This window comes from Thalassophryne amazonica, chromosome 4, assembly GCF_902500255.1.
Source record: "Thalassophryne amazonica chromosome 4, fThaAma1.1, whole genome shotgun sequence".
NCBI classification, from domain to species: Eukaryota; Metazoa; Chordata; class Actinopteri; order Batrachoidiformes; family Batrachoididae; genus Thalassophryne; species Thalassophryne amazonica.
The window spans coordinates 129,368,657-129,384,745 of record NC_047106.1 but is presented as its reverse complement, the minus strand read 5'-3'; the positions used below and the strand labels follow the sequence as shown (position 1 = coordinate 129,384,745).

General features: G+C 41.0%; 1 protein-coding gene across 1 annotated transcript in view; it reads left to right on the top strand.

Annotated features, from left to right (window-relative positions):
- The window catches only part of LOC117509033 (serine/arginine-rich splicing factor 7-like), a 29,511-nt gene extending 20,997 nt beyond the window's left edge, over positions 1 to 8,514 (top strand). The window contains exons 3-6 of the mRNA XM_034168848.1: positions 783 to 956; positions 2,493 to 2,572; positions 4,442 to 4,483; positions 8,456 to 8,514. Of these exons, the coding sequence (XP_034024739.1) occupies positions 783 to 956; positions 2,493 to 2,572; positions 4,442 to 4,483; positions 8,456 to 8,514 (355 nt within the window). The remainder of the gene's footprint in view (positions 1 to 782; positions 957 to 2,492; positions 2,573 to 4,441; positions 4,484 to 8,455) is intronic.
- The last annotated feature ends 7,575 nt before the right edge of the window (positions 8,515 to 16,089 follow it).

The window sequence follows — 16,089 nt, the reverse complement described above, 5'->3', positions numbered from 1 at the left end:
ATTGTAACGATGATCTGTTGTGCTGTTTATCCACTCTGGATTGGGCTGTCACCCCCCCCCCCCCACACACACACACCTTGTCAGAGGTATTTGCAACTGATTATGGGATTGTTTTGTTGTTGATTTCAGACCTTACATCCGACAACACCCGACAGTTCATGCCGTCTCAAGGACTGTCGGGTTGTGTGCCGTATAAGAACTAATTGATGTAGTCCGCTCCATAAAACAGATGGCTGGTCTGATTCCCAACACTAATGTTCTGTAATCAGCTCCAGCTAAAAACAAACAAAAACAGGCAAAATTGCAAAAAATTGTCTCACTGTTAAAATACTTATGTATCTGGGTATTTCCCTAGTTCTCAAAGGTTAATGAACAAAACAACAACTATCCCCCCAATACCTCAAGTAAGGTGGTTTTGGTGTGATTGTAGCAATTTTTGCTTTGCATGGCAAGGTATTCTCTCCCCCTCTCTTCATTATTTTGGTACAGAGTGATAACCCCAGGCTGCTGCATGGGGGGTGGGGGGGTGCTCTTTTAATAATATCAGGTACAGTGAAAGCATTTTGGGGGTATTGTGATATGTCAGACCTCTGAGGTGTAAATGATCTATATAGTGGGAGTATGTCTGTTCCTTAACATTACATGACCACCCAGCTAACATGCTATGTTTTTCACAATTTTTCGTCAAATGTGTAGCCCTACTGCTCACATTAACACATCATATGAATACAGCTTTCTTTGGTCTTCTCTAACAAATGTGGTTCCCCCATTTTTCTCACTAGACTTCTGTGTGGCTCCCGTGTTCGTGTGGAGATGTCAACAGGTCTTTCCAGGAGGAGTCGTGGGCGTCCCAACCGACGACAGTTTGACCCCAATGACCGGTGTTATCAGTGTGGGGACCGTGGCCACTATGCCTACGACTGCTACCGCTACAGCAAGAGAGGCCGTCGTAGCAGGTGAAGAAATACAAACTCCTGCATAGATTATTGGAAGTACCATATTTAAAGTGTAGTTGACACCCAAAAAAATGTGCACAAATAATCACTAAAAAATGATCAAATGTTGATATTTCAAAACAACATCGTGAACAATAAAAATTGATAAGTGCGCAGGTGAAGAATAAACAGCTGTCTGAAGCCTGCACTGTATTTCACCCCTCAGCCGCTGCCATATTGTTGCTATATTACCACGAGAATGGCACCTTCTGATTCAAGCCCAAATCAATTGTAAGCACAGCGGAGGTCGAGCTGTTTTAAAATAAATATTGTTTCCTTTGTGAATATAATGTACTGTACGTTAGTAGCATAACACGTTATTAAATATTAAAACCTTTCACACAAGGAGAAAATAATAGTCTTACCTGACCATTTCAGTGAGATCATCTTCATTTGATGAAACGTCTGAAAATAATTTAATTCGTTGTCCTGGCTGAAGAACAATCCATGATGGTTAGTCTCTGGTGTACTGATCCACGACCGGCACGGTCAACTGCAGATGTAATCTGTTCATTGCGCCTGAGGCTGATGGTTCGAGTCTCTGCTGTGAATGGATCCTCGTGTTCCACTGCGAGGCGCTTTACTCTGCAAGTTAAGACTCACAGACCCTCATCTGCTCCTAACGTCTCAGTCTGTATGCAAAGAAATTCCCATGATCTACAAACTTTTAAATAATGTGAAAATAGCCAGTTTTGTCTCCGTGTGGACTGGAGAATCTGCATGACACTGCGTGTGTGCTCGTCAATATGTGTTCCAGCTGTCAATCGAAAGGATTCTGCCAGTGAGAATAACTGTTCTGACACCGAAAACAGCGCAGCGCTGACCCAAACCACTCGGTGGAAACGGGGCTGTCAGTAGCCTGTAAAAATACATCAATTAATGGGGCTATTGAGATAATAGTTCTGGTGCTGTGATCACTTCCTTCTTCTCCAGTGTCGTGACTCGCCAGGAAGTTCGTGGTTTTTAGTGGCGCGCAGTCAAAAAAAAAAAAAAACATATCGTGTCACCTACACTTTGAATGTGCAACCCTCTGCTTCTTTGCATGACTGATATCAGCGACCCAACAGAAGACAGGGTCCTTAGAACTGAAGCTTTTAGGGATCAAGAGCAAAATGTTTTCAAGGAACTAAACAAGCCCAGTTGACTTGTCTCAACTTGCTTGAAGACCATGACCTAGATGACTGAGAATATCCACAATATTGCCAGTTTCTGCTTTGCCTGATTTCGTAAGTGTTTTTCCAATTGTTCAGGATCATGAAACAGCTGTTAAGAAGATACTTGTAGTGTGTCAACTCTAGATGGTGTCTGTTCTATAGCTGGACAGCACTTTGAAGTTTTTGCCATCTTAAATGTGGATTGAAAAGAATTTCATGGTCTCATTTTCAGTGTGTAGACAAATAAAGCATCAATGTCTCTGTCAATCCTCCACACATCAACCACCCATAAATTGCATCAATTTAAGAGGGTTAATTTGGTAATTGGATCTTGTATTTCTAGGTCTCGCTCTGGTTCACGGTCTCGCTCAAGATCTGGGTCCCGTGGACGTCACTACCGCTCTCGAGCCGAAGCTACAGCAGGTGAGTCAGTGCTGACACCCACAGACATACATGTTATAAAAAGTAGTTGGTGTCCTTTGGGCTGTTGGCAGTGTTCTGGCAGCAGTGCAAAAGTTCCTTCAATTATGCTTTTAAACTAGCAGAGGGGTTTCCTGGTGCTGAATGATTTTAAAGGTGCTACAAATAGCATTTTAACCTTAATATAGTATGCAATAATTTTCTATGTTAAGATGTAATGGCATCCTGTGCATAGAATGAAACATTCCCTCTGTGTGCACTTTAATCCAAGCTTTTTTGTTCTTTGTTTACTTGGCTGGATCAGCCAGTTGTGTATGAGGTCCCACCCTATGAAATCATGACCCCTCACCACATTGATGAACAGACTTTAACATACAAGAAATGCAGGTTTTTTTTTTGTTTGTTTGTTTGTGTTTTTTTTTTTTTGTTTTTTTTTTTGAGGAAGCATTACATTGCCACATACTGCAGCATTTTCAGATGGTTTGAGGATTTGGACATTTTTTTTTAAATGGTGCTGCGTTTTGTAGTTAGGATGAAATGTTAGGACACTAGCATTTTGAACAAAAGTGAGATTTCGGCCTTGTCCACATGGTAAAGGCATGATAACATTGCACTGGCTGACTGGCATAAGCAAAAACAAGTTTAGATGGTCATGGCTGGGCGGGGGGACACACTCGGAGATTATTTCTCAAACTATGTGAGGAAGCTGAAGGCATCTGGTGTCATGACCTTCTGAAATGCACTTCACATTGAAAACAGTGCCTTTGTGGCAGCGCAAAAAACAGTGAACACAATGTTGACTGAAAGTCCGTGCAGTCAACGCAACAACTTCAGTGATGTTTCTCGCTGCAAAGAAATGGTCAGTTCTTTGTAAAAAAAAAAAAAAAAATTTGGAAAAAAATGTGTTTCCCGAATTTCTTGTTCATGAAGTGAGGTTTTCCCATTGATACTAGCTTTTTGCTGAACGACGAGCATTTGTTTTCCATGTGTTGAGTGCGCTTAAACCACGGGTCACCCGCTTGCTTAATCTGATGTGGTTTTACTGCGAGCAACCTGGAGATGACTGTGAACTACTTAAATTGACAATGTAACAGTTAAATTCTGAGTGTTGATTTGGGTCCCCAAGTGGTTCCGGTGTCATATTAGTTCAATAACAAATAGCTCAGTTCAATCTAAGCTGTTTCATTCTCACTGATACATGATAATGCAGCACTAGCATGGAGTTATAAAATTGATTTTACCTCATGATATCATTTAGAACCCCATTGTTTTGAATTTACACAGCTATGAATGACAAATTTATTCTATCAGTTCAAATGAGTTTATTTGAATATTGTTATTACATGAGTTTACCATGCATTGCTGTGCAGTTTCAAATTTTGCACAGTTGTGTCCTTGCTGTGGCTTGACTTCTATGTTATGAATGGAAAAGAGTGCAATTTTTTTTTCCTGCTATCTATGGCTGAAACGATTAGTCGAGTTACTCGAGTAATTCGATTACAAAAAGTATTTGAGGCAAATTCTGTGCTCAGTCTGTGAGCGCAGGGAGATGAGCCACGCTCTGCTAGGATGCCAGATTGGGTCGGAATTTATACATGCGCTCAGCAGCACCCAGAGGACACTTGACAGCGAGTAAAGCCAAATTGCGACTTGCACATGCCCGAGTTAACAGGGCTCATCTGTATATTGATTCCACAAACATCTCATCCACAAAACACGCATACAAAAAATGCCATCTGTCAGGTTCTAAGCTTGTAAGAATGCACCAAAGAATTGGATGGAATGTCCTACTGCCACTTTCTGCTTTTGTCATTATGTTTTCAGCTTTCACTGGAGAATGAAATAAATTGATGTTGTCCTTGTTTGTCTTAGGAGCCGTAGACGCTCTCCATCCTATTCCAGACGCAGGAGCAGGTAAGAACACAGTTTCATCTTGTGTGCTTTTGTCTAGTAAGCTCTAGCTATGGATTAAACACCTCCCTTAATATATTCCCATGTCACCGGCACATGTTCATAAATGCCTTTGAAGGTAGGTTTTGTATCCACCTGAATGTAAGCCGCACCCGCTAACTTGACAAGGAGAAAACAAGTGTACAAGTGCACTCGTTGCTGCACTTGTCTATAAGCCATCTATAAGGTGTCTGCATTGTAACATGAGATATTTACACAGAAAGAAGTGTTGCACAGGCTTCTTTAAAAAAAAAAAAAAAGTTCCTAACAGCTGGTTAGAAAAATAAACACACGTACTGTAAATGCTTTTTTCCAAACAGTGCCTGTTACACAGCTGGTTAAAAAAATAAATAAATAAAAATACTGGTACAGTAGGCCCAGGAAGTCGTTGATCATAAGTCCAAATGCGTCCATTAAATGCTGTCCATTGACTGGCTGAAAGCTGCGGTCCTCATGCGAACAGACAGTCTCAAATATTTAAACCAACATTCACACACAGATTAAGATTTACCTCTTTGTTTTAGTAGGATTCATCATCAGTCTAACGAAAATGTATCCACATAAAGCCTGATTTAGGAAAACGACATCTGAAAATACTTTAATTCTTTGTCGTGGCTGACGAAAAGTCCCTCTGTGACACTGACACTTTGTGCCACAGTTGCTTCATCAAATCATGGTTTCTGCACCGGAGGCCACCCATCAGGTTGAGTTGCAGCACCTGGTGTGGCTGGGCTGATCTAGGACCAGCACGGTTTGCAACAGGTGTAATGCATTGGTTGGGTGTCTGTATGCTAGCTCGAGTCTCTGGTGTGAACGGAGCCTCCGCTCCCTCCTTTGCCAGAAACCATTGACAATTTGTTCATTGCAAAGATAAGGGCCCCGTTACACGAGAGCAGAAATGCCAACTACGAATCACGTGAATTGGAAAAACAGAATTTGAGCAACCATTCATGTGACATTCATACGGCAGTATACAAATGGGGTTCGAATTACCCAGAATGTGGTACGAAGCCAGCTCGAAGATTTGCGCACATTCACTGAGGGCAGCAGCTTCCTAAATCCAGGTCAACAACCCAGCGTGGGTGGAAGGCTGAGGCGGGGTGGGCAGGGCATGCGCTGTATGTCGTGTAGTGTGTGCCATGTCACATGACATGGACCGAATAACATCCAAACCATGAACTAGTTACCTGTAAACCAGGGTCCCCTGACCATTGGCATCAGTGGAGTGCATGTGTGATCTGATTATTATGGACATGTGGGTCACATGCACAGCCGTTATTACTGGCAGGGGTTGAAAGTAGGACTGCTTTTAACCCACCTTGTAGCATTGAGCAGAGATGCTCAACAGGGGAAGATGATTATAGCTTTAGGGCGTCGGCAGGATTACTTTGTCCAACAGCCTTCAGCCAGGCTGCAGTCACGATCCAGGTGGACATGTCGACATGTTTTGCGCACAGAGGGTTTTCCAAGAAGAAAGCAACACCAAGGACCTCCACTCGTTCCTGCAGAAACATCTCAAACTGCAAATTCAATGTCAACTTCAGCCCAGAAGGACAGATGGCGCGCCACCATTCTATCATTGACAGGAACTTGGCGCTGGTAAAAAGCTGGTGACTGGCCAGCAGGGAAGGGTGGAGAACAGTGACTTATACAGTTCTGCCAGATTTAAGGAATAATTTTTAAAAAATCGACAACTTTGCAAGTGTCACCACCACCAACCACTGCAAAGCAACCAAACGTGGCACTCTTTGCGCTCTTCAATCCAAAACACGGCGCTGCTTTTACGCAGAGTTTCGCTGCAGAAAATTTCAAATAAAATGAATAAAACGAAACGCCACACCGGCCAGTTTTGTCGGTACTGAAGTTTTCCCCTTAAGTGTCCATTAACTCCGATCGTGCGCTCCACTCAGTGGGAGTGGATTTGTATGAGTGTGTCAGCATGCGCACGTTTGGAGTCCAGTGTGCAGATGGTCCCCTTTTCACCCTCCACAGTCTCCTCTCCCTCAGCAGGGGCACAGATTGAACCGGTCATCTTTTATTATTGTTTTTTTTTTTTTTTTTTTTTAAACTTGTTTTATGTCAGAGTCAAACACGGCACTTGATGCTTAGCATCAGAGTGACAGCCATTCAGTGCACCGCGGCTCTGAGACGCTGACGCTGAAGCGCCTGTGATCACGGTGTAACGTCATGAATGAACATATCACAGATGCATCGTCAGTCCACCTCTTGTGTCAGAGGATCATGTTTACTTGGCTGTTCGACCCTGTTCAGACACACTGCACATTGGTATGTCACGGAGACGCACTGACATGCAGCGCCTGTAATTGCGGAGTAACGTCCAGAATGAGCATGATATCACACATCCGCTATCAGTCCACCTCATGTAGATGAATGTATCTGTCTGGTATGTGTTATGGAGAACATGTTGGTGCACGGTGTATTCGGTGCGATTGTGCAATGTTCACGTTTAGTGCAAATAATGATTGCGTGCCATGAATGTTGCACATTACAATATTTCCTTTGCATGTCCTGAACAGGATGCATGGGGAGGATCCGGCTCATTGGGGCACAATCGGGACATGCCAGCAGGATTTAGCATGCCTGAAACATTTGAGGTTCTCTTAGATGTGATCAGAATGCTCCGAAGGCAGCACAAATGCTGTGCGATTGCCCTTATACCTCCGTTCTAATATTTCCCAGTTTGAATGCAACACGACAGTGGTGTGCATGTTCTCTACATTTGTGCTGGCCATGCAAATTTAGTGGATTTTGTTAAGTGCCACATGAATGCTGTACGAGAAATTCTAATGCAGATCAATATGCACAAATGTTGTTCGATGTTTAATTCATATGGCATTCGAGCTCTAGTGTAACGGGGAGGGCGGTCGAGACATTCGGCCAGGGTTTGACGTGCTTGAACAATTCGTACAGCACCTCAAACACAGTTCAAATGGTTCAAATTGCGTACGTATTGCCATACAAATGTTCCGCATTCGTATTGCATTCAGAATGCGGTACAACGTTTCCAGTACTGGCACAACATAAATGTTGAGTGCATGTGCTCTGGCCGCACGAATGTCCCGAATGCGGTACTAGGCGTTCAATTGCAGCTTGAATTTGCATGACTGTCGTTCATATCCTCATTATATATGGTGTTCGGGCTCATTTGTGCTGTAGTTTGACTGGTATAACCAATGTTCTGGTGAAAATTATTCTGACAGACATTCAGAAACTGAAAAAGTTGGGTGGGGGGGGCCCTGACAACAACCACAAAAGCTTTGATGAACTAAATCATACTCCTGAAATTTGACCTATCTAAATATTTGTGAAAAGCCACTTCTAACAGGACTTTGATCTTGACATTTTTTCCAAGGTAAAATTTTGTGGCATTGGAAACTAGTGTTGGCGAGGTTGGCTCGGTTTTCTTTTTAATGTAATGTCTAAGCTCAGCATTACTGAGTCTGTTTGGGGTTCTAGGTTTAAAAATGGAGTTAGTTAGGATGAGGGAAGCCAAATATGAAAATTACAGTTCTTTTGCTTAGTAATCTTACCAAACAACATGTAGGTTGTAATATGAATTTGGGATAAAGGCAAAGAAAATGTGCAAAAGAAAATACAAATACAACATGCATTAAGCAGTACAGCTAAATTGGGGGGGGGGGGGGGGTATTGGAGAATGTGTCAAAAAAAAACCTCCAGCGTGCATCCCTGGGCTTCAAAAATCCCAAATTTTCTTCCTTGATGTGGCCCTAAGACCCCCTGCCTTCAAAGGTCTACTTTCACCAAAAAAAACACCCCCCCCCCCCAATTTCAGGCCTGTAGGAATTGTTCAGTAAGCCTCTCATTGAAAATAGGGCATCCAGTGTGTCTTCACCTTTTCTTCAGCTGTCGTTGGAGAATGCCATAATTTGATGATGCTGTCCCTGTTTGTCTTAGGAGCCATCGACGCTCTCCATCTTATTCCAGACGCAGGAGCCGGTAAGAACACAGTTTGATTTTGTGTATTTTATTGGGTGAGCTTTAGCTATCAGCGATGTAAGTTTTCTAGAAATTGCCGGAAATCCGGGTTTTTTACTTCACATGGTGAACATCTCCAGGTTTATTTTTGACAGCATACATCAGAATCCATTAATGAATCCGCCAAACAATTGGTGATGGGAATGTACACTGTTGATTTGCAAACAGCCAATAAATTCGAAAAAAGAAGTTCATGGCGGTAAGTAACCGTGTTGGTTTGCAAACTGACAACAAATGCAGAAGAAGGGTTATTTTTGTTTTCCTGGCCCACTTCGGATTTAGTCTGGGGTCTGTCTTCACAATGTTTGTATTTGTAAAATTGTTTAGAAATATCTCTGAGATGTTAGAGTGGACATTAAGTCTCACATTTTCACATCCTTTTCCGGGACTGAAGGATAATGTAACGCGGCGCCATTAAACCACACAGCAGCGAATGAGAGATCCCGCCTAACAGATTTTAACATGAGCTCTGCATTGTATTTAATGACAAAGAATGGATGCAATGTTCTGCTGCATGGAGACGATGAAAGGTTGATCACAAATAAATTAAAATTGGACTGGTTTGACCAAAAGGGCCAAAACCCTGACCCGACTCTTTTTAATAATCATTTATACAGAAAGCTAGCACTACCGGTAAGTCTGATTTTATTATATCATGTTTTGACAGAATTCATTGTCAGTTGACTTTGGTTCAAGTTTTTACACACAACTGTCTTTAAGGCATGGGTTAAAGTTCTCCATTGCCACAATGGATTTCTGTCATTTGGAAAATTTAACCACACATACGCGTGCGCACGTGGTGTTGCGCGTGTTTTGGGGCCAAAATATGATAGTCTTACTGTCGAAGCAACATTCCATTCTGTGCTTATCAAAGCAGCAGCATTGTCAGCGGGGCCTGCGGAGGAAGGGACTATGTGAATTTTCTTTCCTCTCCGCTCTGTTTACTGCTTGCCATGAGCCACGGTCTTTCTTCTCCGTCTTTATGGGAACATTGGCAGACACTCCCCAAGTAGAGCAGGGTGTGTCTTTGCTTTGAACCAATGAAGCATTGAGCCGACTCACTGCTTCGATGGTTTCTTGTATTATTTCGCTTTATCTTAATTTTCTCCCGCTAAAACCCTAAAGAGCATATGTCTGTGAGTAATATTTACCTTTTTTATATTAAACCGACTATGGTCTTCTAAAACAGTTGTATTTTATAACTTAAAAACGGGACCGATGCGTTTTCAGTGTTAAAGTTAGCATTAAGCTGTTCACATCTCAGCACAGTTTATGCATTTGTTTTCTGTATAATTAATTAATGGCTTAGCGTTTGTTGTCGTAAAAGAGTCAAACGTATTATGAATTGTAATATTTTTTTATTTATATATTAACAACAAAGTAACTAATATTGCTGCAAGACACTTTTAGAGAAACAGACAAAAAGAACCTGATAAAACAAAACACAGAAAAGATAAAAACTAACAATGAACATAAACAAAAAATATAGAAATAGTGACTCTTAGACCTCCACTTCATCCTTGTTATTTAAGTTTAATGACAATTTGTTTCAGTCAAACCACATCTAAGCTGTGTTTTTACACAAGAAAAAATTAAATGCAGTAAACTGCACATTTGTGTTTTTTTTCATGAAAATAACTTATTAAAGATCACATATTACACTTTAGTCAGGCCTTTAAAATACTTTTTGTGGACTCTTGCTGTAATGTGTTGTCAGTGGTTGAGATAGTTGCTGTAGGCATCTAAAAATGCTCGTAATTGGGTGAAACCTGATGGAAATCTTTGTGGTGTGTCGGTGATGTATGTATGTGCAAAAATAAAACAAAACACTACTCCAGGTATGTTTTTACGAGAATATAACATCATAACTTTATTACAAGCTCAAACGTTGATGTTGCTTGACAAAGGCCTTTTAATAATAACTCACTTCAAGAAATAATGGCAAAACTCACGTAAGTATAAAAAAAAAACAGCAAAAAATGATTAATTGATTACTAAATTAATCCTTAGTTGCAGCCCTAGTTTGTTTTATGAGTGAGAGCATTTTACTGATTAAATGTGAATAAGCCAGTTTTGAGTTTCTCAGTGCACATGTGTTTTCAAAACTGGTGACAGTGTTACTTTGTGCACAGCAGAACAACATTGTCAGTTGCTTTAGGCCCTAATTTTGTATTCTATTGGCTGTACAGCCAGCAACACAGCACCCATTTGGTGCATTCACCGGATTAGAACAAATCAAAATACTACAGAAGAGAGAGAATTTTTACTTGACAGTTTGAAGTATGTTTTCTTTGTTTCAGAGGACTTCATACTCATTAAAATTCACTACAATATACAAAATTTGACTTGCTCTTTTAAAAAATTTCTGTGGGAAATCCCCCAGACCCCCCATAAGCAATAGTGTGTTTTACTTGACACTTTGAAGTGACTTTTATTTGTTTCAGAGGGCTTCATACCCATTAAAATTCACTATAATATACAAAATTTGACTTGCTCTTTTAAAAAATTTCTGTGGGAGATCCCCTAGACCCCCATAATCAATAGTGTGTTTTTACTTCACAATTTGAAGTGACTTATTGTTTCAGAGGGTTTCATACTCATTAAAATTCACCAGAATGTACAAAATTTGACTTGCTCTTTTAAAAAATTTATGTGGAAGATCCCCCAGGCCCCCATAGTTTGAATTGAGTTTTCTTTGTTTCAGAGGGCTTCATACCCATTAAAATTCACCAGAATATACAAAATTTGACTTGGCCTTTAAAAAATTTTCTGGGGGGGCAACATGTTGCGCCGTGAAAATTGTAAACAGTTTGATTTGCGATCTGGACCAATTGCCTTGGTAACGGATATGGGAAAATGTCAGACTGGAAATCTGCCAATCAGAGTGTGCATAGCGTCGTACCCATATCATAAGTGGTCTTATCAATAGTAATAACACCATATTCTAATCCATGTGACAGACTGTGAAATATAGTTTTGTCATCTTGCCAATATAGGAAAATGGTCTTTTCACCTAACATGTCATGATAGACCTGAAAATGCATTGGAATCAAAATAATGATAAAATCTATATCGATTCCTGATCGGGATGCACGTCCGATTTCGATCAAGTCTGAAACCACGTGATCGGCCCGATTTCCGATCACATGATCGGATCGGGACATCCCTAGTTCACAGGAAACACTTATTATTTCTGTATGTATGTATGCATGTATGTATTTATTATTTATTTGTGTATGTTAGTTGGTTTTATATTTTCTGTTGTGGTTTTTCTTTTTTTTTTTTTTTTCTTTCAGGTTCTTTTTGTCTTTCTCTAAAATTAATCAACGAAGCAATGATCGAAGCACTGCTTTGATTGGTTCAAGGTTCAAAGCAAAGCCGCGCTGCAGAAAAGTTGATTACAGACCCGCTGCAAGGTCTGTAATCAATGTAGAGAAATGATCATTTTCCTGACAAACACCCCCCAAAACAATGGCCACTCTGAAGGACCGATAAGGGAATCGTTAAGTAAAAAGGTTATTGATGTCGGTGGATCGAATAATTTCTTAACGATACCCAAAAGGAACCGGTTCTCGATACCCATCCCTACTTATGCAACACCAACATTTTATTGGAAACACTTTTCCTTTATGGCCTAATGAATGTACCTGTTTGAAGGCTGAATTTTTTTTCTGTAGGCAACTTTACATTGTATGTATACACAAGGCTGCAATAAGTCAGCAAATTGAATGCTGTTCCAACATCAGCAACAAATAGATATATGCATGTGGAATAATTGGATCTTTTCTCTCATACAGCAACAGGATTCTTCTTGAGATGAAATTTCAATAGGAGGGGAAGTTATCCACCTAGGGATTGATGGGATTTATTTCTGTCTGACTGTCTTGTTTTTAAACATGTTAGAGATTGAGGGAAAATGTTATATTCAGTTAATCAGAAAAAGGCTAGATATTAAGTTCCTTTATTTGTATTTTTGTTTTGACGTCTCTCTTTCACTGCTCTCCAGGTGGAATTAAAAACCCCCTGACACTTGCACAATTTTGATCCACACACTTGCACGCACTCTGAGTGAATTCATCTCAAATTTTTATAAACCAGTGTAAACTGTCAACTTCGTGCACGTGCGCAAAGAAAATTTTGGAATGTTCAAATCTCCATCACGCATTAATGACATGAACATTACGCAAACAATTAAAAAACACTGAGTGCGATTGATTGCGTGAGCGCACCACATCAGAGTGCAGCTCATCTGAATGATTATAACTAGATATTAAAGCTATCGTAAACATACTTTTACAGCTGCACACAAGAAGGAAAGAACATGCAACTGTTTTACCAAGCCATTACAATGTAAGCATGACATTTTTAGACAGTTCCAAATGCTTTCTCCCACCTCGTTCAGCGCGCGTGCGTGAGATACGCTACTGCTAGAACAGTCATCTGTGGTTCTGGAAGTGATTAGTCACTTTCAACAGCCAACTCGAAGAGAAAATGATGAATCTGCTACAAAATAATTATTATGCAGTGCACAGCACGTAGCATCCAGTGGAACACAACAAGCACCCAGGTAGTCACGATGATGTGCAAATGCATGGATCAAAGTTGCGCAAGTGTCAGGGCACCTTAAGTTTTGCTCAATCTGTGTCACGCATGTGCATGTACACCCCCCCCCCCCCCTCAGAGTTTAACTCCAGATACCCTGGGAAAGTGTCCGCACCAAAATGAAGCGGTGCTGAATGGGTCTGCAATGCACCATTAGCCAATCCTGCTTCAGGTGCAGCATAGTTTATGCAAAGTTTATGCAAATCTCATTAAGAGTCACTTTTTTATGGCACTTTTGGCTTTAGCTGCACAGATGTCTGATTTTTTTTTTTTTTTTTTTTTTTTTTTTTTTTTTTTTAAGGGTTTTAACAGTGTGAGCAGTTTTAACACCACCAGTGAATGCAGTCTTCAGTTTTATAAATTTTTTTGGTAGGGGCTAGATGACTACTCAGAATGTTGAGGAGGCAGTAAGCGACTTTCAAAAAGTCTTATGTATTCATTTCAAAACATGGCCATTATACTGAAAAGTAAATTGCTATAATAAACATACTTATGCGTTAACAAAATTTGAATGTAAAACACTTTTCGTTGTAGGTCCAACGAAGTTCTTTATTTGAATGCTCAAATAATTATGTTTTCTGTAAACACCTTTAATTGTATGAATGTGCAATGGTGCAATATGAACAGGATTTATTGAGAAGTTTTAAGAGATTGTGCAAACAGAGTTTTAACCAGGTCAACAGATTGCGCTAACATTGAGTGTTTCAGAAGTGGTAAGCATTAGGCATACAAAATGAAAAAGGAGGAAGTTGCAGTTTCTTAACTGGCTTGATCACACAGAAGCCCAACTTTAGAGGAGAAATAAACGTTACAGCATGGTACAAAAATAAAAAATAAACAGTTTTGGTCTTTGTAGTTAGTTTTCCCCCATAACAAGTGACAAATTTTGTTGTATGTATATATGTACAGTGACAATAAAATCTATTCAATTCTAACTGCACGGGGGGGTGTTGCACCCCCCCCCCCCAACTCTTTGGTTTAATGTGTTTAAGCTTCCATGGTCTCAGATGAGACCCACCCGGTGTCGCATACTGAGAATTAGGGATAGTCGGATTATCGGCACCGATATTCGCCATTTTGATGCATATCGGCATCGCCCATTTTTATCAACCCGCCGATAAGCGATCCATTTAAAACTGTTTTTTGGCTCAGACACAGTCGTGACTCTGTCTGCAGTTACTACTCTCTCTAGCATTGTCCCACCCACAGCACTGTCTGATTGGTTACACGCAGAGCCTCGGCATGGGTAACAGCCAATTAGCAGCGAAAGTTGTGCGTGCACACAGTGCTCACACACACGGCGTAAGAATAGAAAAGGTTTTGCCGAGTGGAGAAGCTCCAGAGAGCAGATAAGTTTCGAAGGTAAGATAAGGCAGCAGACTCTGAAATTACAGTAAACTCTATTAAATTGTAATAAACATTCCAGTCCTCTACAACTCACAACTACCGTACTAATTTGCTCATAAGTCAAAATAAGTCCATTAATGCTGTCCATTGGTTGACTGAAAGCTGCGGTCGTCATGCGGAGTAAATTCACACACGGAGTAAATAAAGTCTTACTACAGCCCCTTTCCCACCGGGCCCACGCGTTGTGCGGTGTCATGATGACACCACGTGGAAGCAACCCAGTGCCGAGACGATGTAGCTCAACGTCACAACAGCATGAGGGACGCAAAGGAAGAAGTGAATCGGACGCCAAAAATTAAACATGTTAATTTTTTTTGTGTCCTGTGCTTGATGAAGAAATTTAGTGGTTTCAGCGCAAGTCAGGGCAAGGCGATGGCACTCAACGTGACTGGAAGCCACAGCCTCACAATACAACAAGTCCATAGAAGTCCTGCTCACAGACTGATTGCCAGAAACAGGACATGTCCACATCCAGTAAAAAAGTCCGGACATCTCCAGTCCACTCACAGACGATTCGTTCGCGCGCACATGTGAACAATTAAAAGAAAAAAGCTGTCTGGCTGCAGACAGTTCCTTGTTCTCCCCTCAAACTCTCACATCATTGGGTTAAATAAAGGACAAAAAGGGACATAAGTCCTGCTCGCAGACTGATTGCCAGAGACAGGACATGTCCACATCAAGTACAACTCCAAACATCTCGCAGTCAAAGGAAGAAAGATAAACTATAACAGAACTCAGAGCGCAGACCTCCAGCTCAGCACAAGAACAAATATAAACTAAAAGAGAAATCAGAGTGCACAGTCTGGCTGCAGCCGAACTGTGCACTCTGATTTCTCTGCAGAGAACCTGCAGGCTGTGTCCTCACCTCCTTTCTGCCCCCTGCTGTGTGCACCTGACACAGACATTCCTGCGTCGTCATGACACCACAGGAAGCAACTCGAAATGGGCCCGGTGTGAAAGGGGCTAGGTTCAATGTGAATAAATTGTGATCTTGCCTCTTAATGATGTTGCTTCCCTGGAATCATTCAGCAGTACTTTGTCTGGAGAGGGTTTAAATCAGGAGAGTTATTTTTCTGTATGAATTGAAACCAGCTTTCAGTCCTTTCTGCACACCGAAAAGGTGAACTCAGTACAGAACAGACTTTGTGATGGTGAATATACAAATCTGGTATGGGGTAATCTCAGTATGTGGCACCGTATAAAGAAAATGTTGCAGTTCCTTAACTGACCACTTGAGGCTGGCTCCAAAAGTGAGCAGGTTCCCTTTTCAAGTCCATGTTAAAACGTCCAGCTTTGGAGCACAAATAAACGTGTTTAGAGCATAGTACAAACTAGAAGCACTCAGAGAGTGCAAACCTCCGCCAAGGCCATGGGGTCACTGATGCCATAACATCTACACGCCGTGGAATCATTGAACCTAAAAAAGTCTAACACTGATGTTTGTAGTTAAAAAAAAAAGTTTCATCTGCTGTGACTGGATAGCTTGTGTCCTTAGCGCTTGGCATCACAGTTTATTGCAACTTGCACCTTTCCCAGAAGCTACT